The following is a 26,595-nucleotide window of genomic DNA, read 5'->3' on the forward strand; positions in this document are numbered from 1 at the left end:
GATTCAGTGACCTTTATTTATGAAAATAGTTTTATGTTTTAAAAAAAAAAATCAATATTTACATGGGTACATTAAAGGTCAAGGGTTATGGTCCATGATTACAATTGGATATGTGCTCATTAACTAGGCTTGTTATTAATAGGTGGTATTCACTCTGGGTTTAGCAGCAAGACAAAGTGACGCACTTCATCACTTCAGGCACATTGAAGACAAAATGGATGATGGTTTCCATGGCGTGCAACTGTATATTTCTAGCCACACCAGTCAAAGGACAAAAAGCTAGACTCGTGGTTCCATTCATATTGGCAGAATACTGATGAACCCCTGTTAAGTCCAATGATACCATTAACAATGGTTGAAATAAAAGGGCCTATGGAGCCGTTTAGCGGGGATCTTGGAAACCATCTTAGCAGATAAGTCTAGTCTGGGAACCAGACTTGGGCCCACCAATGTCAAGAAACCCCAAATAGACCAAAAAGAGATCTTGAATCTTTTTAACCAATTACTAATCTTTAGTCAGTGTTACACACTGCATTTTGAAAATACTGGAATGGCTAAGGCTGGCAAGTTATGTTAACATCAATAAAAGTACCCTATTTACTGTTGGGCCTTGTTCAGTCTATATTACAAAACAAGGTGGCTCCACCACACTTAACAACCTCATTCCACCCGATATCAATATGAAACGCTTGTTAAGATGCTGCGGTGAGAAGCTGGTACGTCTAAATATTTAAATAAAAAACTGTAAACTTTCAATTCCATAGGCATCTTTTCACAGAAAAACAATTGCCCGTATTTGATTGGGGTAAAAGTACCAATGCAATCCTTTTCATCCACTGCTACATTTTTCTGATTTTTCAACAAAGTCACAAATATAACCTGTTTTTTTATAAAGTGCTCATTTCATACTTGTCTTATTTATTAAGTCTCATGATGTCTGTCTGATATAAGCCAGCCAACATATACCAGTGTGATGTTTGTGTCTCTAGCTTATATTATGTAATGGAAAAAAGATGCACATTATGTTGCCCATGAAGCCAGCTGAAGCCTAGTTTAAGGCTCAGTTTCCTGATTTGCCTTGGTGTAAAACTGTGAAATCTGGCCCAGCAAGAAGACATATTTGTGCATTCACAAAAGGCTTTGCCACATCTTGTACTTTTTTCCATTCAATACTCGTTCAACAAGCTTCCAACCCATCCAAGAAGTTTCAGATGAGCATATGGCATACATTTAAAAGACAGGCTTATTGCAAATCTCCTAAATATCAACTCCAATACTTCCCTAAAATGTAAACCTGGAACAGAAGGCGATAGACACAAGCCAAACAAGGGACAGGTATGTTTTCCACTCTCATCTACACTGTATAAATTAAAATGGATGACACCTTCATAGGGCTGGACAATATTCTGTTCCAGAATCAACATCACAATTTACACATGTGCATTTCTCACATTGCAAAGGATGCAACGTAATTCAAATTGAGCTGATCAGTCATGCTATGCTAAAACTCTTAATTCTGTACAAAAACTGAAATCTTGCAAGGTCTGCTTTTATGGCTACTGCTGAAGAGAATATTCTAGCACATCTGACAATTAACAGAATTTAGTCTGATTTAAATACTTTCTTGACAACTGCCTTATTTCACCCAAATCATTGTTAGTGTGATACATTTTGAGCTCTGAAAGTTACAAGCTTAATATACCTGGTGAAATTATTTATTCCTTAGTATTACAAAATTTTTTTTTCGCAATGTTGATTTTTTTTCAATATCATTCAGCCCTACACCCTGAGCAAAACTGCAGTGAAATTCCCTTTTGATATGAAAGCTTTTTTTTCTTTTAAAAGGGCAACTTCACAATCGCATCGGTTAAAATTCTCATGTCTGAGTTGTGTCTCTTTCACACAGAAAGCAACAATGGATTTTAAAGACATTTACAAATTAAGTAGTGGACGCTGGTACCAAATCCTATTTTCTTTCAAATCCCTCGCATAATTTCCTCTCACTCCCTGAACTATGGTTCTCCTCTGTGCCTTTGATGTCTGCAGAAACCATGGGGGAGGTAAGATTCAGGTACCCCAGCTCTGAGGGCTGGTATGGGGGGTTGGAAAGTGAGGCCCAGCTACTTTCTGCCACGTGCCCACCCACCTTCACCCTGCAGATGGCGTCAAGGATGCCCAGTGGGTCACATGTCCCAGGCGTCAGGCTGGTGACGCGCGCGCGCACGCACGCACGCACGCACACACACACACACACACACACACACACACACACACACACACACACACACACACACACACACACACAAACTTAGTGAAAAACAGAAGGAAAATGCACATTGCACTCATCACCATGGGGCAAGTTACAATAACTGCACTGTGACTGAAATAGTCAAAAGTGAAGCAAATCCTCTGAGGTGTCATAACAGAATTGCAGTCCTTATGCTGACAATACAAATTTAGGTGATTCCCAGATGATCTAAAACCTTCTGTTGTCTTACGGGTCAAAAAGGCCCATAGCAGTTTTTAACAGCAGAGAAAAGACTAAATGATATCTGAAATTTGATGACTTTTCCTAGAGTGACCTCAACATTAGAAAAAGTGAAACATTGTTTTTTTTACCCTAAGACATGTTTGGGTCATGTTTGACCCTATAAAAATGAGTGGTGTCCCCTGATTAAATGCGGTCTTTCTGCACTGTGAAGAGGGAAAACCCAGACAGTCACAAAATAGATAGACAAAAGTGCAGAATAGATTTGGGGTTTAAAATTGAATTAAGTTTCTTTGATTTAGAGCTTTAATGAAAGCGGGTCATAAATGACCCTTAAGACAAGGGCAGTATGCAGAATGTGTGAATAAGGTTTAATGCTGGTGTTACATGAAGAAACTATTCACACAACTTCAAAGAAGGTTGAATCAATTCATCTGGATACAACGTTTACTGACATACGTTTCATCACTCAACTAAGTGACCTCTTCAGTCCAGTACCTGGATTATTCAGCATGCATCAAGACATATTCACGCAACTTCGATGCATCAGTAAGTTTTGAGTTATGCAGGTTCAACTTTACTATTACACAAAGCATTTCAAATGCAATCAAAACTACATGCAAGAAAAACTACATTGTGGGTAGGCATCAAGTTTATACTATTTCAGCATATTTAGTCCCTATGCTGTTGGTTAATATTACTTTTAATACTAATATTAATTAAACCTATCATAACCTAAATTAATCTAAGATCAGCTGATGATTAGCCAAATTAACAGCCAAGTTATATTTCTATAAACCAATAGGAAATACTTTCAACAACATTTAAATGTAACATTAATCCACTTACCTTGAAAATACTCAGTAACAGTCATTTCTTTCCCTGGCTCCACGTTCCCATTTTCAGTTTACCCTCCATTCTTAACAAATATCAGCTAAAACCATACACCACTATCTGTCCCAGTATCTAATCAGGAAGTCCTATGATATGATGTAATCTTTTTGATTGGCTGCTGCATGAAACTAGTTGCAAAAAGTTCACCAAGTTCCAGCTCTATACAACCTGCTTACAAGCAGCTTTTCAGTGAATTGCGCAGGGTGCTACACAATTAAATGGAAATGCAACTCAATTGCATACATCCAAGTTGCATGAGAAAGTTGTTCTAACACAGCTAAAAAGCTATGTTAGAACAAAGAAAGAAGAAAGGTAGAAACCAGGACCCTCTGAGAAATCCAAACTGTCCTACCTTAGACCAGATGAATGTAGGACACTGTCAGGGCCACTTTCAGCAGGAAGTATTTTCTTGACATCCTGTTTTGAAAACAACTGGGACTTTTAAAGATATACTACTTAAGATATATTACTTTACTTTTTGTACATATACTTGATGTATATATGTATGTATATATATGTATGTATTATACATACATACATACATTCATACATACATACATACATACACACACACACACACACACACACATATATATATATATATATATCTCACATACTTATTTTATTGAATTTAAGATAGTATTTTTCTCTTTGCACCCATAATTGTACCAACAGCACCAAGTTAAATTCCTAGTGTATGTGATGCACATGGCAATAAAAGAATTTCTGATTCTGGTACAAATAGCCATTTTTAAAAAAAAGCATACTGTCCACTTTGTGTAACTTACAGACCAAATAGCTAAAGGTTTGCTTTTGTGTAGTTACTTTGTAAATGATAGCATATGCAAACACTGCTCAACTTCTCTAAATAGGTAAACAAACCATTGCAACATTATAGGAAATGGGTGACAACTCTTTAAAATGCATAATTACATGGGGATGGGACACTACCTCTAAGCTGTAGAATGACTGGATGTTCTTCAGGGTGCATTCTAGGGAACTGACTTGATTGGAGAGCTTGAGGGTTCTTTCTTGTAGCTGTCTGTTCTCCATCTCCAAGACATTGACCCTGTGGCACATATTCACTTGAACAATTGGTGGCAAAGAGCAATGCATTCAATGTGCTTTTTTTGTCTTTACAGTGTGAGACAAACACATTTAAGATGAATTTTCCTCTTTCTTTGTTGCTTAACGTAGGAATTTGGTTAGAATAGCACGCACTTTGTAAAGCATGCCTTTTAAGTGCATAAGGCAAGTATACTGTAAAGTGGTGTTAGGCACACAGTTAGATCATACCAGGGATCAGAATGAATTGTCGGTTTAGAAGTTTTTTGTTTTCTGTTGATTTTTTTTCTCCCCAATTGTATCCGGCCATTTACCCCACTCTTCCCCATCCCTGTCACTGCTCCACCCCCGCTCTGCTGATCCGGGGAGGGCTGTAGACTACCACATGCCTCCTCCAATACATGTGGAGTCGCCAGCTGCTTCTTTTCACCTGACAGTGAGGAGTTTCACCAGATGGATGTAGTACATGGAAGGATCACGCTATTCCCCCCAGTTCCCCCTCCCCCACAAACAGGTACCCCGACTGATCAGAGGAGGCGCTAGGGTATAAACCAGGTATGAGCGACCAGGACATATACCCACATCCGGCTTCTCACCCGCAGACAAGGCCAATTGTGTCTGTAGGGATGCCTGACCAAGCTGGAGGTAACATGGGGATTCGAACCAGCAATCCCCGTGTTGGTAGGCAACGGAATAGACCGCCACGCTACCCGGATGCCCCGTCGGTTTAGAAATTTTGCCTTAAGTACCTGCAGCCAAGATTGAGCCTTGTAAATGACTAAGTTTTGTTTTCCCCTTCAAAGGGTTATAATCCACTCTGTGAAATTTTCAGACCAAACAGCTAAAGGTTAGCCGCTTTTCAGATATTAAACATCATCTGGATCAATCATATTTCATTCTTCAGCCTGGGTTATTCATGATAAATCACAGTAGTACATTAAAACATCTGAACACAGGCTTAGAATATCCAGCCCACTAAGATATCAACTCCAGTCAAAGATACTTGGTCAATATGAGCTCAACCACTTGCTCAAAATGCTTCTTTTCAGGAGGTCATGTAGTTAAGTGATCATCAAGGTGCAGCTGTAAAGAGACTGAGGCTTTCATAACCTGAGCTGAACAGTGGAGGCAGTCCTCATGCCTTTACTACCCATTTCCTCTGCCTCGCTCATCTTCCTCAGCAACTCCCTCTTCTCCACCAACAGCTTCTCATTCTCCTCCATCACTGTATGGATCCACTCCTTCTCCTAGACACCGCCAGGAGGAATATGAGGTTACAGTGGTATAGTGCTCTCCATCTCACAATTTATGTATAACATAACATCACTGTAACATGTGCCATTTAACGTACACTATTGTCTTTAGTGTCTTCAGGTTCCATCAGCGTAAACATTCTTTTTTTTTAAGTAAGGAAAGGGATCAAACCCTAAGCCTGGCAGTGATACTGTCATATTCTATCAATTACTCTACAAGGGACAAAGATTACGTATGTAAGTGAAGTATACAATCAGAATTATTTACAATTAAAAATTCAACGTTGATACAAAGCAGTTAATAATTTTAGAAAACTTTAATCAGCAGTGTTTCAACAAACACTGAAAGTACCATTCCTGCGGTGGACATCTACATTGTATTTTTTAAACAGTTACAAAGTTCATATCAGACAACACAACAACAATAAATACCAGTGAGGTAAAAAATAAGAATGCTGAATAAGATAGCTAAAAAAAGGATGAAATAAACAAGCTAAAAAAGATAAAATAGGCATATATAATGAGCAAAAAACAATTTTTAGAAAAGCCTATATGCTGTGATTGAAAAGATAACACCACATTTGCTGGTGTAGGCCACCAGGCAGAGCATTCTACAGTTAAGTTGCCCTGATATCATAAACTGAAAAAATGATTTAAACCCACCCACTCAGGTCATGTCAGTTTGTATATCTCAATTATAATTATTTATGCATTTATCAGTGCAAGATATTCTTAATACGAGAGCAATTCCATACATGGGAATACTATACAGTAGTAGGAGTAGGAGTGCACTCAGTAGAGTGTAGATCTCCACCAGGCGTAAGGATCTCCCCTTCTCCAGTGTTTGAACTTGGCGACAAACCACCCCCTCTTTTTTTTCTTTTTTTTGCCAACAACCCCCCCCACACACACACACACACACACACACGCATCTAAATGCATAATCCCCTCCAGGCTACCGCCTGGCAGAGCCAATAACCTATTATTCTTCAAGTCTGCACAATGTGTTGACAGTAACTCACCACAATAATCCTTACTAACATGCAAATGAGATGAAATTAGATTGTTATTCCCCTATTTACTTTTTAATTTGGTCTAAGACACTCCCACTATCCTGTTTTTCTACTTTACCATGTCTTTATGTTGAGCATCCCATCATATTCCTAGTAGGGGTTAGTATACTTGCCAGCAGATAAAAAAAAAAATGTAAAAAAAACGATTGCTACTTTCATTGCCAGTGTTACTGTAATGCCTACTTCTGAAACCACAGCCATACAAGCGTTACTTCGTAATAGATCAGACAGATTGTCTCTGACCTTGTGTGAGAGGCTGGAGGCCAGAGACAGGTCATTCTCCAGTTTCTGGATAGTCCGGTCTCTCTGGGCTGTGGCCTTCAGGAAGATCTGCTTAGCCTGACGCAGCTTGGTCTTGTGCTGTGACTGCTTTTCATTGTATTTCCTGGTTGGAGGGGTTAGGGGGAGGTGCGTTGACAAGATTTTAAGACTACCATAACATAATTGTCTGTGAATGTTCTCATTCATCCAGGTCATGGTTATCCAAAGGAATTGAATCAAGTGCAACTGGACATATATACCAAGTCCAGTTGCACTTGATTCAGTTCCTTTAGATTACCATAACATACCATGTACCGAAAAATACATACAAAAAAATGTAAATAGTTAACATTATAAGATGGTTAATATAGTCTTTCTGTGTTTGTGTGTGTTTGTATCTGACCTTATCTGTGTGTCCAGCTGAAGAAGCACCTGCTGCAGCTCCCCTTGAAGTCTTTCACACTCCTGTTGACAAGCCACCAGCTCCTCCTGCATCCTGTAGCAAACCTTCTGGCTGTCCTTTTCCTGGGGAAAGGGGATAAAACACAGCATTATACAACTCAACCCAATAGCCCTTTAGCTAGGGCCAGCAACCAAGAAAGACTACTCTTTGTGTGCAAGGTGGATTAAATGTATCCCCTTAAGCAATGGTAATCAAAATCATGTTCTTTCTGTCAAAATGCATTATCAAACCACTGTAATCAAAATCCCTTACCTTCTCTTTTTGTTGCAAAAAACTCCCCATGAACAAGGGATTAGTGGCCAGAACATGACACATTGCTCTGCCATAGCATGAACACTGAGAGTTGTTTTATGTGCATGGAGGGGATATATAATGTGTATGTGAAAGAGCTAGCCAAATGCCAAGTGGCAGTAGCAGATTACACAGTGTTTGAAAAAGCTGTAATGAAGCAACAATGACATAGTGGGATTGCAATGAAATGTATTTTATCACCACACTTGTTGTAACTTAGTTACACAACTGTTCTGTAATAAAGATAAACTGGAAGATTTTACATGCTGTGTAAAGATCATCTTGGAAACGAGCCCAAAGCACAACACTTTAGGCTAGCTACGTATGAGACACAAATCAAAATATTATGCTCAAGAGTGCAAAATGAAAACTGCATTTTATCTTGCCAAAAAGACGTAAAATTATTATTCAACAAAACCTAATCTACTATCTTGCCAATAAATCAACTCATTTATGTCCTAAATACTTCACCTTAGTGCCTTAAACCTGCTTGCAGCTTTCTCTTGTCTAGTTTGACTGAAATCTTTCTGGAAGGATAACTGAAGGCTAAGCACTTGTCACGTATTGCGTACATCTTGTAAACATGCAGTAATAGACCCTTTTAAGGGCATCGAGCATGCCAATTAGGCATTATGTACATTTCTATCTCTTTAATTGAATAAATTCAACAATATAATCATGCTATTTTCAACACTTTGTTGTTCTGGATTAGTTATCTAAATTGTCATTGTCCTATTTCATTCACTGCACATATTCATGTGTTAATTTTCCCAAACGGTGTTTTGCAGTCAGTAAAAGTGCCACAAGATGGCATTTATATATTGTAGAGCTACATCTGAAATACTGTATGGGAACAGTGTACCTCACTGAATTTTCTACGCGTCCCTACAAATGTTTCACAATAAAAGCCTTGTTAGAAAATGAAGGGATTCTGTCCGCTGAACCGTTAAAGGGCTTTTAATTTGAAAAGGATAAAGAAAGTGTTGAGTTTGCATTAACAGCTAATGCCGTAATTTACGGTAATATTACCATAAAATCTCTAATTCTCTAGTTATTTTTTCAGTGACAGTAAAAACTAAGTTTTATTTAACAAGCCAGATTAGCCCACCCACATAACTGCAATCATGTAAATGTATGCTACATAACTGTATGGGCACATAGTCTAGCTAACTTAGCTAACCAAATGCCTGCCCAGTTTACCTCATCTGCTTTTCTTTTCCTTGTAAAATATCTGCGTAAACTAATTTTCTTAAAAATTGTGCCATTAACTTGTAAAATGAACTGAACTGACTGAATTTTGTAATGCGTGTGTGTGTGTGTGTGGGGTCAGGCTTCGCAGGTAGAGTAAAAAACACATTGCACAGCAACAACAACCATGTATGTATTGAGGAAGTGGATCAGTTGACTGATCGAGGAATGTTTTTTCTGTGGTGGCAAAGATTTTACTGGGGATGTCTGCCATGGTAAAACGTTATCAGCGGAAACGCTGCATATTGTCAATTCAAGCACTGAGTTTTATACAGGGCCTCAACTATCTAAATAAATAGTGGGTAATACATGTGCCATCAAGACACATGTACAGTATGCAGGTTTTCATTACAAACAAATGCTAAATCGGCTGATTTCACTCATGAACCTATCTTCAAACAGAAGGAACTGGGAACAAATTTGTGAAATCAGCTGTTGCAAGAATTGGCTTATAAATTCAATTGAAAGAGGGGCAGGTGCCCTTTGACTAAAGTGCCTGCAGTTGATGTAATGTACAATCAAGGAGAAGTAAGGCTTGTGCTAATTTTTCTCATATGATTGCCCACCACTGATTTAAACATACTACTGTGATACTGATAAAGTCTGAGAAAACATCTCTAGGCTCCTCTCCTCACCTCCTCTTTGGCCTTTTTGTGCTCGGCCTCCTGCACAGCCAGTCGGGTTTCCAACTGCTGGGCACGGTGGCTAAGCTCAGAGTTGGTCCGGGTCAAGGACGCCTCTTTTAGTCGCAGGGAGCGCACCTGCTGCTGCAGCTCCTCCTCCCGCTGCTCTAAAAGCTTCCTGCAGCAAGGATGGAGGTAAGGGTTAGGGTTATGGTAAGGGTTCAGAGAACAAGGTGGAGAGATAGTGAGAGAGATCTAGCTACACTATAATGTACCTAGATCTATGATATGATGTAGCTAGATCTGTGATCACTACATTATAGAGTGGAAGCGCCAGTTTCCTTTGATCAGCAGCAATATGACTCACATGCTTGTCTATAAGTAGGCCATTCAAGATTCATTGGTTATGGAACTATTGCTGCCATTAGTGTATCAGATTTTTGTGTTCTGGACCAGTAATGATAAAGACCTAGTGTTCCTTCTTGGCACCATTTGACATCTTGTGAGAGTGCTTAAATCTTATAGTGGTTATCCAATGATTATCTACCTTCCATCATGGTAAACAGACACAACCTCCAAAATGGAGTGACGAAGGCTTACATGGCACTACAGCCCATAAACCACATTTAACAAGGTGTTGACATTTCAGTGTGCTGTGACCTGGTGATGTGCTCTTCCTGCTGCTGGGCTCTCAGAGCCGACAGGGTGTCAGACAGATCCAGATTATCCCTCTCTAGGCAGCTGCTTTCCTTGACCCGAGCTTCCTCCATGCGCAGTTGGTGCTGGGTGCTCTTCAGCTGCTGCTGTAGCTCCAGCACCTGTCAGGGGAACATAGCTGTGGGCTTCACTAAGTCATAAAGATGAGGACTGCGTCTCAGTTTCCTAATCAGTATCTCTAGGATTTTCTAAATGAGAAAATTTGGCTCAGAAGAAAAGAGTCAGCTGGATGGAATAAGGGATGCTATGAACAATCAGGGACAAATTCAGCAACATTTCTACAGAAGACATTATTTCACAACTTCTTTGGCAAGTGTTTGTTGGGAAAGAAAGGTCCACATGTCTCACACGTGGGAACTGTCCAGCACTTGTATACAGTCTTCTCCTGTTGGCCACTGAGTAGTTCTACTCCAGCATCAAGGGGGGTTGTGTCTTTCTTTGCATCCCACTGGGGACACTAAGGCAGGTGCATCTTTACATCCCCCAATAAAAAAAAAGTTCCAGCCACAAACCTTATAATCACAAACTTTAGCCATCAGCCAATAGGCTACAGCCTCTTGGTTGTAGTGGAATGTGCTATTTTTAACATTTGTCCCTAAAAACCCCCCAAAAAAACCAAAACAAAAACAAAAAACTGTATATCACTTCAAAAAAGCCAACATCTCTTATAACAAACACATACGCCCTCTCTCTCTCTCTGACCTTCTTGTCAGCAGTAATGAGCCGTGTCCTTTCAGCCTGCAGCTCCTCCTGCAGACTGGCATTGGTACTACGGCTCGTGGCATTGCGTGCCAGCTCCAGCTCCAGCTGCCTGATTCTGTTCTGCTGCTGCTCACATTCGGTCACCTGACCCTGGGCACTCCGCTCCATCTGGGCCAGCTTACTCTGAGTCTGTTTCAACTCTGCACAGAGCTGTGGGACACAGTATGATGCACAGTGTGATATGTCTTGTTTCATGCAAGTCACTTTATATGCGCTTATAATACTTTTAAAATGTTGTGTTATATCTTGAGTGTTTAATGTGACTACCCCATTAATATTTATGACTTGTTAGGCCAACTTGGGTTCAGAAACCATAGTGGGCTCTTGTTGTGCAATGAGAACATGAGAAAGTTATGCATTATATAGATGACTGAGTTTGCGGAACATATTTTCTCAAACAGGTTGCTCCTAGCTCACTCTAATAATTTATATATTCACGCCTACAGGCATTCAGAACAGTGAATAGCTTCTTGAGTAAAAAGAAAACCAAGTAACAACATCCACTGCTTTCTGAAGAATTTAGTCAGGTACAAGCCTTGAGTTTTTCCTGGTCCAGCAGCGTGTTGTGTCTCTTTAGATCCAGGTTCTTCTCCCTCTCATAGCGGAGCTCTCTCTCCGCTGAGGTGAATAGGCTCTGGGCTCTCTGCACATCCTGCTTCAGCTGCTTAGTCTCCTCTGCCTTCTGGCTCAGCACAGAGTCCTGGGACTGAGGAGACACACAGGGGAAAAAGCCAAAGCTGAGAGACAGGGATAAGTGAAGTCCCACATCCCACAGACACAGGCAGTGCCCTTCAGATCCTAAAACTGCAGTGCTGGATCAAAAGGAGGCAACACAGCTTTGTCTGGACCAAACAGTGAGTCCATGTCAGGGCTGAAGTTGGACTCATTAATGTGAAGGTAGTAAAACGTAGATTGACCATATTCACGCAATCAGCCTTTTGCATTGCATAAAAGTTAAATAAATCCCATTTTGGGCTAGAAATATTTTAAAAAAAAGTGGCATGGACACTTTGTGTCCATAACAGCTAGCTGCAGTAACTGCCATTATGAGTGAAAAATACTAAGATACATATCACAAATACCTATGAAATGAGGGTCCCACAAAATAGCTGGTGTTTTCCAATACTGACTCTTAATGATCAGAGTTAATGGAAATAGGCAAAAAGCAAAAATACATTTTCCACCAAGACTTTCGCTATTAAAACATATTGTAACTAGTCAGCTCACAACAAAAAGAGCTGGCATCTTTGGCACTCTCTGCTCTTCCAAAGTCGTCAATTGGGAAAACTGAAACCTTGGGGAAGCTTCTCCTCCACTTCCTCTTATGCAAATGAGCAGCTGGCAAAAGCCAAATAATGTGAATGTGGTTCATGGTCTTACAGACCTTGGCTCGTGCCTGGGCTTCATTGATTTGAGCTTGCAGGGCCAGCTCATGCTGAGAGGCTAGCTGCCTCTCATCCTCCAAAGTGACCTGCAGACGACTCAGCTCCCGCTTCAGACATGACAGCTAGACATGACAACACAATACCAAACACATCAGGTTGCAGGCTGGTGTGTTGTCATGAAACTGTATAAACATTGTCTCATGGGATACTCCCCGGTAATGTCAAAAATGTATAATCAAGTTTCTATTTGGATACAGAATTGTCACCATGCAACAGAATAGATGAGATTAAAGAATAAAAAAAACAGAAAAAAGATCAACTCAAATCTTAAAATATTATATTTATAAAATCATATATAATGTCATCATCATCATCCTCATAGTGAACATGCTATCCAGATACCTGATCAAAGCCGTCATCCTTGGTCCTTCCAGCTAAACTAAGACCTGTCTCTATTTGAGCTGTGTGTGGTCCAGCATCCAGGCTGCTCCTGGGCATGTCCCGCCTGGAGGAGAGCTGCTCTTGCTGCATCTGCTGGAGCTGCTCCCTGAGATGCTGCATGTCCAGGCCCAGCCTCTCTCTCTCCCCCTGGGCTGTGAGCTTCTCTTGGACCGTGGAGCTCAGCTGGGCCTGAAGTTCGCTGCTCTGCCTCCGCTCAGCTACTATTTCATCCCTAGCAAATGTGGAGGTTTATGGGATATACATACAAAAATGGCAAAGAATATACCATACAGAAAAAAAGACCAGATAAAGAGTTGATAGCTATATATAGTGCCACAAAAGGGTTAATCATTAGTACAAATACAAAGGATTTATAATCAAAGGAGGCTATCATCTCATATGCAAATTAAGTAATCTGATTGCAGTGGCGATGAATGAGTCACTGGTTCTTTTAACTATATGTACTTTTAAGCAGTACCCAGAGTTCATCAACTAAAACTGTCCTCTAAAGAGAATGACCAGGACAGTCGAGAACAGAACTACCTTTCATCTCTGCTTTTGTTTCAAAGATTTTACTTAACTTGTGACTAGCTCACACCTTACTGGCTTCATTAAGCTTCCAAACCTGGTATTTTGGATTTATATGAGCAATGTATTGCCATAAGGGTCTCTTTCGGTGCTAAATACAAATTTAAGTAATTGTAGAACATAGTATGTATACATTTAGTGAAGGAAAGGAGAACTAAAATTCAAACTCAAGTGCGCACACACACACACACACACACACACACACACACACACACACACACACACACACACACACACACCTGCAAACAAAATGAGAATAAACACCTCAGAGTATTGTACTCCTTCTCAAGGCTGGTAAGCTCAGTAGTCAATCGGTCAACCTGCTCTTGGAGCTGGCCCACCTGCACCCTGCTCACTTTCAGGTCCTCTTGGGCAAATCCACCTTCCTTCTCCTGGTCCAGCTCACACTGCAACCGGTTCTGGGCACGCTCCAACTGGGCCACCTGAGATAGAGAAGAAGAGAGACACAGAGACAGAGACAGAGCATGAGAGAGACAGAGCACAGACAGAATGTAAAGTGTAAAAGATATTTGTTAAAATGTATTCTACAGCAAACTCAGGATCAACATAGCAGTGTCAACAGGGCAGAGTTAAGATGTTTCTGCAGAAATATGACACATAAAGGACAGTTTGGCAGTTTATTTTATGCCACTGAGCACCACCTTACCACAACACCGCTGTCAACAAACTGCCCATCTATTTAACATGTGAAGCCATTCAGTTAAAAACAGACTCCTGCCCCCAGGGTCTCAGGAGGAATAAACTCAACTAACCTTTTCCTCAAGTAGTGCCTTTTCCCCCTTGACTTGGGTGAGACTCTTGATGAGAGTTTTCCCTTGCTGGCATTCTGTCTGAAGACTGTTGACTTCCATTCTCAGTTTCTTCAACTCTCTCTCACCAATCTGTAGGGCCTTTGTTAACAATGAAATCAAAGGAAGAAACAGAAGACAGAAAACGTGGTTTGTGGTAAGCCGTGTTTGATCCGATGTATAATGCCGCATTCTACAGTACAGTAGAACGCACAGGTCCCAGTAAGTGAAAAGTTTCTTTTTACTGATACTTTACAATTAGAAAGTGATTCAAACTACCAGCACAACCTTCACTTGTGTTTAAGATGGAGATTCAGTTGAAATTACTATAATTCTTAATTCTCATTTTTCACCAGCATCGTTGTTGGAGTGTTAAATCATGAATGAACAGAATGAACAGACAAGAGATGTTGAATAGGACAAGACCTTACCTCCTTGTCCTTTTTGAGGGCAGCCTGGGCGGTGCTGAGGTCCACCTCTAGCTGTTTCCTCCAGTCCTTCTCCTCGGTCAGGCGAGCCTCTAACAAAGCCACTCTCTCCGGGCTGCTGCCCCTCAGCTGCTCACCACAGGGTTAAAGGTCACCACAAGATCATTGGTTAAAACTCACAAGCTGAAAACTGATACAGGAAAACTTCACAACATGAGAAGGGCTTTGATTTTTATATGATGGAAGGAACCATAGAATTCAAATTGTATGACTTATTTTCTATGTACCAACATAGAAATCCAAAAGGCTGGAGGTTCAACTTTTATTTCAAAAATTGTCTTTAAACCCAGGTAAATTCTCGTGGGTTATTTCAGCCACAGTGGGTCTTAGAGACTAGTTTTAGTTCTGGTTCCACATTTGTCTTCATTTATGGTTCCATTTACAGTTTTAACACAGTGCTTAGAACAAAACACGTTGGATGACTTTATCATAATACAAACAATTTGTAAATTAAAAGATTATACTCATTTATGTTTTAGTGGCAGATTTGGCTTAGTCATAGTGTTATTTGAGTTTTCCTTTTTCTCTAATGATGGTAATAATGTTCTTGGTCTGGTGACTCAATCACAAAAGGAACTCAATGGTCAAAAATGACAATGGTCAATAAGGAATTTCTGCTAACCTGCTGTAAGTAGGACTCAGTCTCTTTGACCACATCTCCGTTCTTCTGCAGCTTGTCCTGGCTGCCCTGCTTCCTCAGCTCTGCCTCAAGGCTCCTGATCTGCAGGACCCAGTGCAGATCATTAGTCTAAGACGAGGCTTAATATGTCTGTGAAACAGAGAGCTCCCAAACAGCCTACTAACTTGGTGGAATTCTGGGACTAACATATTTGGGATTGTATTTCTCTTAGATTTATTAAATTTCAGTTTGAGAGTTTAGCTGAGAGGAACACTCTTCTGTCTTTGCAACTTTTGTAACAAACTGCCAATCATTCAGTCATTGTTTATGCGGCAGAGAAACACCCTGTATAGGTTTCCAGTCCATCACAGGGCCTAAACACACATTCACACAGCAGTCATACGAGAATTTAGCTTAGGTCTTCATTTCAGACTTCCTCCCTTTCATTTTCTTTGCCTCATGTGTATGTGACTGAGTTAGTTATCATCATTTATCCACTTTTCAGCTGCAGAGTGGTGATGCCTGTCCTTTCACACATCTATGGACTATTTTGACCTATTCAATAGGTGCCTTTCATTCAGTTTAAGGCGACGAGATTAGGTTGACTCCTCACCCTCCTGTGCAACCCTTCAAGCTCTCCCTCGTGGTGCTGCCGCTCCTCTTTGCTGGCATTCTGGGCTTCTCCTAACAATGACTCCAACTCCTCGTTCCGCTCCACCAACTCCTCCTGCTCTGTGCGCTGCCTCTGGAGGCGTCGCTGAAGCTCCCGCAACTGCGCCAGCCCATCCTCCATCGCCTCACGGCACCTGGCCACAAGAGTGGAGAGGAGAAAGGATAGTGGGGGGAAAGGGGGTTGCGTGAGGAGCAAGAGGAAGAAACAAGTCAGAGTGGAAGGGTGAAATAACTTCTATAAGATCAACATGACTAGTTGATTTGGCTGTGACTGTACCGTTTATGAATGTGATCCTTGTCTTCGGCTGACGAGACAGTGTTTTGAGGCTCACCCCTTCTGCCGTTGTCTTTTTGATCCACTTCTTTGACTACAGTGTCTTGCTCTGGGTCACTTTTTGCCAACTTGAATGAATATAAAACAGTGCACAGAAGGAATATGACATTGTGATACCCGCCAATGTCATGTCACTGAAATAACTTTGGAGGTTTATTTAGCTTTTTATGGTTAAATTAGTGATGAAATTTAAAGACTAACCAACTCTAGGAGATTTTTCTTCTCAGAGTCCAAGGTTCGTACTCTCTCCCTCAGAGCTCTTATCTCTCCATCCAGCCTCTCGTTGTGCTCCTTGGCCCTCTGCAGCTCCACCATATCTGTGTGTGTGTGTGTGTGTGTGTGGGGGGGGGTCAAAAACAAAGACAGAAAATATAAAAATATTTAAAATTGATGAAGAGACCTCCTTTAATCAGTAATTGCAGTTGCAGTCTGCAGATGGGAACGCAATACACTTTTGTAGTGTCGTATTAATCCCTTAACTAACTTTCACAGATTATTATGGTCGTTATGATTATATTTAGTCTCGAAATTGACCAAGCACTTCTACTGATTTTACCAGCCAAACTGTAGAAGAGAATTTTGTCTCCAAATAATGGATAGTTATCTGCAAAACAGACTGGTAGGGTAGACTAAATGTCATCCAAAATTCCATCCAAAATTTACCAATATTTTTTTAAAGGCTGACGTGAATTTCCCACCCTGGGCAGTGGGGAACTCAAGCAAGACTGAAGCTTGAATCTTTCTCACCACAATGCTTCAATTTGTCCACTTCCTTCCTCAGGTTCTCCACTTCTTTGCCTGTTCGCTCCAGCTCAGGTCCTGAGATTAGAATTACCTTTTCAGTTCCATATAATGATTCGCTCTCATATAAAATAACATAAGCTAAATCCATGACATAAAAAATTGTACCATTGAAACAGTTGTGGCCAGCTCATGACCCTGTATTTCAACAGGCGTTCAATATCATTTGTAGCTCAAATGTGACCCCTCAGCCCAAAGTACACAACCAATAAACAACAGCCAACTAACCAAGATCACAACCAACATACATCTTAAATTGTAAATGTAGAATGCATTTTTACTGACATTCTTTGGATGACCACATCAGTAAACACTGCATCAAAATCCTAAAACGACATTTGAGTGGTCCACTCAAATGTTGCTAAAGATCTCTGAAAACATACCACCAAGTCCCAGGATGTTGTTGTTTTTTGTAGCATCTAGCTCATTTGTGAGCCTGCGGATGTCCTGGTGGGCCATGGCCAGTCTACTGGAGGCCTCCTCCAGGTCCCGCTCCAGCCGCTGGCGCTCAACTCGTTCCCTGGACACCTCCTCACTGTTTATCTGATGAGAGAGAAAGGGAGGCAGACAGAGAAAATGCAAGGCATTAAACATGGGACAGAGTACCACAACAGGGGAAATCGGCATTGGTTAGGTTGATGGCATCAATTGCTTTGCATGCTGTTGTAGAGGACTGGAGTTGTTGACATTTGTTTTCACTGGGTGCCTGGAAAGAGTGGCAGGGAACAAAGAGCAACATTTCTTTATTTTAGCATCAGAAGACACCAGAGAGAAAAGTTGGCATGCTGTTGTCAGTGACATGCATAAGTACTGTTTAAACCCCTTCTTCCCATTTTAAAGTGTAAAAATCATTTTTTGAGCATCCACTTTGGGACATGTTAGTGAGAATAGTAAGTAAACTCATATTTGCAATCTGCATCACAGAGGCCATGCTGACATCGAGCAATATCCTCAGTGTGAATGTATAGGAAACAAGCCAACCAAAGGCATCTTAGTTCATCTCCGTTTCTTTCAAAGTCAGGGTTAGTTGGTGGGCTATAGTTGCAGAGTGAAGACCTACAGGGGAACCACTGTGCTTGCTCTGAGCAGACCTGCGCGGACCGAACAGCTTCTTCCATGGACTCTGAGATGAACACTGCTGAGAAAAGACCAGTGCGCACAGTCACAAGAGCTTTGCAAAACTCAAACTGACTGAAACTGTATCTCATGTGGAATCAACTTGGTTGTCCTCCCCCTCCGATCTGTAATACAGTTGAGATAAAGAGTCAGAGAAGTTGTGGTGTAGTTTTTTTCTCCAAGTGTATCTCCTCACCTTGGTCATATTGTCTTTGGCCCTAAGAATGTCTTCCCTCTGCTGCCGAAGCTCCTCCCCCATGGTGTGTCGGACATGCTTCAACTCCTCCTGCTCGGAGGTCAGACAGAGAAAGAAGTAAAACGTCACTGTCACAGTAATGTGGCCTCTGTGTTTTCCATGTACTGTAAGCCATCAAAGTATGTTTGATGTTCAAAAAACCTCAATATAGATTCAATATAGATCGTAATCTAAAGTCAGAGGAACTTGAATCAACACCAGTTGACACTCTTTAGTAACACAGGCCAGTCCTATACCTGGAGGTGGACCTCCCTCAGGTTGCCAGTGAGGCTCTGAGTGTCCAGTCTTCTCTCTGCGACCTCCAGCCTCTCCAGCAGTGTGGTTCTCTCCACCAGCAGGTAGGCAACCTGTTCACTGGGGCTACTCAGGTCCATCTCCCCGAGCCCCTCCTGGACCAACATCTCAGCTAGCTCCTTACTCTGATTCTCTAGAAGAGGGAAAGAATAATTAAGTAATTTCTTTGTCTCGTTGTACTATCAAGTTATCTTTTGAGCAATACAGTAATACTGAATTGACAACACTAAAATTACACCAATGTTATGTAATAGTGATGTGGCAAAGGCATAAGAATCAAAAGTCTTTCGTAATTAACCACAAGAAATCTGGTATACCTGTAGTTATCGTGTGTCTCAGAGAAGGAAATCAGTCATAAGTGCCCAAAAATTCTCAGAGTGACACAATTTTGTTCATACTTGTCCTACTTTTATGAAAAGAAGTGAAAGCATATAATAAAAATTCCTTTCCGAAGAAAGATCTTCTCAGTCCGCTAGCATTTAGGACAGTTCAAGAGCAGAGCTCCAGATTAACATTTTACACTGGTGCTACTAAGTTTTTCAGTTAGTGCCACTAGGCCTGGTCCACACTGCTTACCTCTACCTCACTAAACTGCTGTGGCTCGCATGTGTGTGGTGTGCACACAGACAGCATTGCTGCTGTAGTACTGCTATGCCAGCCCTATCTTTTTACATTGTGTTTGCCTTTGATAATGGCAATCAACAATCAAATGTTTAATTTCATGTCATTATAAATTCTATGTTATTATAAGTTCAGTTAACTTGTTAATATAATTATAGCCTACATCGGGTTTCTACTATGACTATATAGTACAACTCCACTTTTTCCTAAGATGGCATTGCTAAAATGGTTAAAAAAAAGTAATATTTCAATTTTTTTTCACATCTATGACATATTCTACAGATATAGACATTGAAACTATAATGAAATGTGTCAGTTATGTAATGTAATGTTAAGGGTATGATGTCAATATGACTATCAACAGATGATTTTCACTGTTTTTTTGCTGAAGCAAGCACCTCATGCAGAGAAAAATAGGCATCACATCTATTCTCCAGATTTGCGTCTATACAGCGTGGCTTAAGCAATGTTCCCCCCAGTTTGGTCATCCGGGAAGTAAGCAGTCTGAAGACAGCAAGTTTTGAGGTTGAATTCTTTGTTAATTGCATGGTCAGACTCTGATAGGGTTCCACTGTATGGCTTGACCACATGTCCGCGGTAGAAGTGAAAAACTCAGCTTTTTATTAACTCCGCTGCGACTCTCTGCCTGCACGTTTTATATAGTACGGCAATCTGGGTAGAATATGTGCAGGATAGCATGCTGTACCGTTTATCCAGTGTCTTTACCAAAGACCAAGGCCATAAATCTGGCCTTGGTCACCATGTGGAGGGGCATCATATCCTTCCCTATGAACTCAGCAATCGCGTGAGTAGTTTCATGGCGCCGTTTTGAATCTCATTCGTAAGGACATATACTCGAACATTTCGGTCAGTGATGCCTGCCGGGTGATATTCGGCCTACCTGACACACTGATGGTTGGGTTTTTAAGCCATGCAATTGTCATACATGGCTTTCTTAAATGCTGGAACAGATTTGTAGTGTTGCCCCTTGTTGGTAGCAAGGCATGTTCTGCACAATACCTGACTCTGTGCAGCATCTTCTTTCCTAAATCCAAAATAGGACCGGAGAACCAATGTACTGCTTCTCTTTGACACTCTGACACTTCTCTTTGACAGTCCATCTCGAGCTCTTCGCCCTCAAAATACAGGGCTCCTGTGTGTATCCAACGTTAAAAAGAAGTCAGCTGGTGGCAGGGCCTTTTCCTATCCGGCCCCGTTCTTGTGGAATAACCTGCCTGCTGCCATCAGACAATCAGAGTCTGCTGAGTCTTTTAAATCCAAACTTAAAACTCATCTTTTTGCCTTAGCTTACAATTAGTTGCCTTTAAGTTGAGTACTTCACAACCTGTACTGCATGGCGGGTCGGTTTTCTGTCTCAATGAATTTACCAACCACTGTTCTGCCGACAAGATTATAGCGTATAGATTATGACCAACTGATGACAATTGATCATGACTAATGACTATTGCAAACTGTTCTCTTCTCTCACGTCTTTTCTCTCTCTCTGAATGATGTCTTCTTTCGCTTTTTCTGTATGTGAATTGTGTCATGTGAGTCTCCCTTGTGTGCATGTGCAGTCGGTTCTCCTCCCGGGTCTCCATGGTGATGGTGGTCGCCACCTGGATGCTGCTTGGCATTCCCCTCATCACATTTTCTTTTTATATATCTTATAAATCCATATATATATATATATATATATATATATATATATATATATATATATATATATATGTTTGTTTTTTTTTACATGATGATGCTGGTCACGTGGCCTGGGTCCTGGGCTGTTCCAGTGGCGTCTGGACACTGCTTGGCATCCTGCACATCATATTCTTCATACATTTTATTAGTCCATTATAATTCTGTCTATCCTCTTTCAATGTTGTATTCTGTAAATTGTGTAAACACAACATCCACTGCATGTTGTCCGTCTTGGGAGAGAGATCCCTCCTCTGTTGCTCTCTCTCTGAGGTTTCTTCCTATTTTTTCTCCCTGTTAAAGGTTTTTTTTTAGGGAGTTGTTCCTTATCCGATGAGAGGGTCTAAGGACAGGATGTTGTGTTGCTGTAAAGCCCACTGGGGCAAATTTGTAATTTGTGATATTGGGCTATACAAATAAAACTGACTTGACTTGACACTAAAGTCCCCTCTTCAGTGTTCGGTTCTGCTGAGGCCATTTTCACAAGATAGTAACGTTACTGCGAGAATCAAAGCGTAGCGTGGCAAGTCGTTTTCTTCATTTACTGCTCTCACTCGCATGTCACATAAGCATAGGGTAGCGTGTGTGTATGTGAACCTCACATGGCCAGGTGTTTCCGACCCTCTGATTGGTTAGATTGTGTAACATTAAAAAAAAAACTTTTTTTTTTTAATCGCAGCCTTTGCGATTTGAAAATTGCATTCTATTATGCTGCAATGTCAGATTGAATTTGATTAATCTTTCAGCTCTACGACATTCCATGACAAAAGGGATGTTTCGGGAACACTTGACAATGTGATCCGACAATACTTTTTGTGACAGACTTTATCTGGGATGCAAACTCTCCATCAATGTCTAGATCTTGTGCCATCTCTGGAAACAAAAGCAGTCCTATTCCTGCTTGAAAGTGTGTACAGGAAGCTTCATAACCAACTCTCAAGTCTTTCTCTGAGGTAGTATTTATAGCCCTAGTCTTACATTTACTGCGACTCCCTATGAGCAAGTCTGAGATGCTTGATAACTACAAGCCTTGACCTAGTTAATTGATCCTGAAACACCCCAAGACAGTGAAATGATAGAGGATTTACACAGTGTGTGCGAACCAAATGTAAAGGAAGTCACTGCAACATATGACAGTAGACAGAACTATAGACAAAAAATACATTAAAAGCTGAAGAACTGATCCATTGACACATGACTGACATTAGCAGGGTCACAGATCCATCCATCCATCCATCCATCCATTATCCAAGCCGCTTATCTCAACTGGGGTTGCGGGATGCTGGAGCCTATCCCAGCAGTCATTGGGCGGCAGGCGGGGAGAAACCCTGGACAGGCCGCCAGACCATCACAGGGCAGGGTCACAGATACTGAGACAATTGCAGGAAATAAAAATTCATTTTTTGTTTTTAAAAGTATCCTTCTTAGGCCTTTCAGGGAACCAAGCAAAATAGCATCCCTGAGCACAGAGTGCTATTATGTGTCAGAGTGACACTGTTCACCTTGCTGGAGTCTGATCTGTTGGAGCTCCAGGCGCAGCTGCTCATTATCCTTCTCGTACTCTGCAGTCAGACACTCCCTCTCCTCCAGCAGCCCGCGGATATGCTCTACATAGCTCTCCACCTAAGACCGACAAAAAAGATCAATGTGAGACACCAGCTCTGCTATTACCAAGATACCAATCTCAGCAATTAGTGCCGTCTTCAAGAAACTCGTATTTTGGCTTATGCTTGTACTGCATTGCATTTCAGCAAAGCAAGGATATACATTTCAGTATTCATTATAAAGAATTGAAGCCTGTACTCATTTAGAAAGGCATTATCTGTAAAAATTTTATATTGTGTGCTACACCAATTCTATCTCCATGATTATCTCCACATCAGAGGAGAGATGTGTGACTGCTCTATCAACCACATTGTTTGACACTGTCGCATTGCAGGACCTTCCATCTCACACAATCTGGACAAGTGTGAAAAAGTATGTCTTTATGCATGCTCAACAATCCAGGTAAGGAAGTCACAGAAAGGTGAATCAGTTCATCTGGACACAACATTTAGTGGGAGAAACGTTTCATCACTCATCCAAGTGACTGTCAGTCTCTTGAAATGAATGTGAAAAAGTATGTGATAGTGCTGCAATATTTCACTGCATTGAAAACTAAAGTATGCAAATAGATATGGTAACTCTCTTTAAAAAGCTCACCTCTTTCATTTCGCTAGCCTGCTGGTTGCGTAGTATCTGCAGCTCCTGGGTGGTTGAGTGCAGTTCTCCCTCAGAACGGACTAGCTCACGCCACAGGTGGCTCTGCCTTTCCTCGACACTGGCTCCCGGAGCCAAGCCATCCTCCTGCAGCCGCACAGCAATCTGGTCCTGCACTGTGCGCACCTGAGGACACAGTGGAAGCACTAAATATTGTGTCCTGACAGTGAATCTGCCAGTACGGTGTTGAATTGTGATGCTGTAGTTGCACCCTTGTACAATTTCAAGCTCTGAGGTATCTTTTAAATTTTGTTATGGATTAAGAAGGATCTATAAATAATGCTTTTAGTGATGTAGGCTGTTATCACAGATACCGCTTATCTGCTTATCTATACCACAGCACTGTCAAAGTACTGTTGAAGCATTGTATTCTCTCACAGAGGGTTGTAATACACCCACCATCATACAGTTTAGCATTTAGAACGTACGTTAGCCAAAGATATGCTCCAACGTTTTTAGAAGGTGATATCCTTGTTTTAATGCACTAGACATTGTACATGCATTACAATGTGTTATAAGCTGTATTTTTAATAACATGTCACACTCTGAAGTGTGAATAGAATTTACTTTTTTTTCTCCTTTTGCCAAGATGAGTATATTGCATTCAGGCCGCAAACTACAGTGGCAATGAGAGTTCAACATAGAACTTTGTCAGTTTAGCTACAAACTGATCTCATAGTGATACATGGGACTCATAGTAACACAAGCTCAGAGGGGCCTGCCAGCACTGAACACCTGTCATTGAATCCAATATGGTAATTTGCAGGTCTTGAAACCTGAGTGGACCCCTGTTCAACAATTAGATTATACCAAAACAGCATACTGTCCTAACATGTTGAGTATTGTGTCCACGTGAGGCGAGAACATCGGGTCTCATGTGCCTGCTGTGCTTTAACATCCCACTATGTTGACGAAGTGTATACAATAAAGGTTACAAAAATAACACCAGGTATTAGCTAAAGGAAAAATTAAGTTATGGTTCAGCTTATTTGTCCACTCCGCCACCCACTTTGGCATGTAACTACACTGACTTTCAGAATAGTTTACTTTACTTTGTATGGTCATGTAATAAAATGGTTTGTGAACTGCTGGATCTACAAGCCACTATGATCAATGGATCAATGACTTAGTTTCCTTTCCTGATCCTTGACTTGTTTTGATGCACCAGTGAGAATGGCAAACAGTCACAAAATGGTCTGAAACAAAACTTTCATAGTACAGGTTGAATTGACTGGTTCTTCTGCTTTGCAGAGTTAAACACTATGTCACTAAGAGTATTACAAGCGTTTGATAATTATGGTTCATCTTGGTAACCCATTCAGATTCCCCTTGATTTCTGAGCCAAAGGCCAAAAATGACACCCAAACTAAAATGACTGTAACGCTTCAACACTTTTGCATACATGCATAATCATGGTCTCTCCAGAAAGGTAACCCATGTTTATTCCTGAAGTGTAAGATTTAATCCACCTATTATTGAAACGGAGTTGAAGATACTTAAAGCACAGTACAAATTGAATTTCAATTTTGCCTAAAACAGAAATCATTATTTGAAAACAACTTCCTCTGGCTTTGTCTCTTGAACCTATGACTTGATGGAGCTATTGCCATCCGTCTTATCAGTTGCCTCTCCAAATTTAATAGTATAGGACCAAAATGAGTATTTTACATTGTTTTTACTATTGATATGCATAAGCTGATCTCCAAAATGCCCATTTTAAGTTTCCGAATAGACACTTTGCCAAACAATGTTATGCACTTTTTGGAGTGTGTGTGAGAATGGAAGAAGGGAAAACGAGTAAAAACTTACGGATATTACCTCTTCGCGATCCATGGTCACATATTAGGTTTCAGCAAGGTACATCTGCGAGTGATGACCTGTCTCCTCAACAGCAAAAGACACAAAGCAGCGGTCTAGCCTACGTGGTATCCAGCACAGAACACAAGGGTTTCCAAAGCTTCCAAAAGATGAGGAGGAGATCCTTAAAACTCAGAGCCCCCATCCCTGCTGTAATTCATCCATTTCTGCTTCTATTGCCAGCGTAGTTTCCCTGTAGACAGACCTTAAAGCAGTGATGTGAGAGTTGGGACCTGTAGTCAAACCCAAGAGGACACTTTAAGCCATAAGATTAGAATAGCCAGATACTTTGGCTTAGTAAGGCAGCGGTAGGGACACAGGTGTGTTATATTGCATCACCCGAGGCTATGCAAAACGCTCGGCGATTATTTTAGCCATATTTGATCTGCAACTTTATTATGATGACATCTAGTGAGGCCAGAACAAAACCACGGTGTCCGGCAGGCAGGCGCCAACTAGCCTTATGTCAAGAAACTTTGCATTTTGTTAAGACTAGATGTTTTAGATTTCACCACAGGCAGGTCATTCTTCGATTGCCTAGTAACAAGCAAAAATGTTTCAGCATCTATTGGGTTAACGCTATACTTTTGCTGCTTACTCTTCATCCTAAAATGTCTGACGAGGAGGAGCAAAGGAGGCATTTCTGAGGACAACACACTCGCATTCCTTCTTGCCAAGCTAGCTGCCTATGCAGCGAAAAACAAATGCGTCTAACTGTTTTGATATCTATGCATACATTAATTTGCCAGCCTATGTTAATACGTAATAAAACAAGAGGGAGTTCAGTTTTAACTATCAGCTGGCTACTTAGAAAAGAAGTCCCAAAAGTTGTCTTTGGCGAAGGTCTGCGTACGCTGCTCCGTTGACTTTAAGTTAGCCTACCCCGTTAGCCACCAGACATCAGCACCAACTGGTGGGGGAGAGCTAGCAAGTAAATACATCCGTATTGGCAGTTCTTTAAAGGAGAACCTGCTAGAAACTAAAGTTTACTTCTCAGAAACACCAAATTGGAGTCCATGTAAGTTTTACCCACCTCCCAGGCGCTGGAAGCACAGTAGTACCAGGGACAGGCGTGGCAGAGTGCATTGGCTTCCACAGGCACCTTGGCAACCGACCGTACCATTCAGGTGATGCGGAGGCTAACGGACTGTACCATTTAGTTAATGGACGGTCAGTAACGGGAAATTTTGATTATGATCTCGGCTGTGTTAATTCTGTCGAT

At 41.0% G+C, this 26,595-nt stretch overlaps 1 protein-coding gene across 1 annotated transcript; it reads right to left on the minus strand.

Moving 5' to 3' along the window:
- ccdc30 (coiled-coil domain containing 30) lies at positions 1-26,438 on the minus strand. The gene is made up of 28 exons (XM_056274368.1): positions 26,407-26,438; positions 25,326-25,606; positions 23,460-23,642; positions 22,760-22,880; positions 18,884-19,074; positions 18,588-18,677; positions 18,336-18,413; positions 17,659-17,818; positions 17,222-17,293; positions 16,676-16,791; positions 16,418-16,542; positions 16,082-16,274; positions 15,472-15,570; positions 14,793-14,918; positions 14,326-14,463; positions 13,817-13,995; positions 12,926-13,196; positions 12,523-12,645; positions 11,674-11,844; positions 11,079-11,288; positions 10,320-10,477; positions 9,672-9,837; positions 7,438-7,559; positions 7,017-7,158; positions 5,558-5,694; positions 4,334-4,451; positions 3,735-3,799; positions 1-2,204 (listed from the first exon to the last, which is right to left on the minus strand). Exons 2-28 carry the CDS (start codon positions 25,347-25,349, stop codon positions 1,967-1,969), a joined length of 3,816 nt encoding a protein of 1,271 aa, XP_056130343.1. The 5' UTR covers positions 25,350-25,606; positions 26,407-26,438; the 3' UTR covers positions 1-1,966.
- Between the last annotated feature and the right edge of the window lie 157 nt (positions 26,439-26,595).

The sequence above is a fragment of the Lampris incognitus genome, chromosome 2, assembly GCF_029633865.1.
Source record: "Lampris incognitus isolate fLamInc1 chromosome 2, fLamInc1.hap2, whole genome shotgun sequence".
NCBI lineage: Eukaryota > Metazoa > Chordata > Actinopteri > Lampriformes > Lampridae > Lampris > Lampris incognitus.

Coding starts and splice junctions, on each gene's coding strand:
- ccdc30 (XM_056274368.1), bottom strand. CDS start 25,349: ATGGATCGCGAAGAGGTAATATCC. Junction 14,464..14,792: donor CCCTCAAAAAGGACAAGGAG/GTAAGGTCTTGT, acceptor TTGTTAACAAAG/GCCCTACAGATTGGTGAGAG. Junction 9,838..10,319: donor CAGGAAGAGCACATCACCAG/GTCACAGCACAC, acceptor TCCTTGCTGCAG/GAAGCTTTTAGAGCAGCGGG.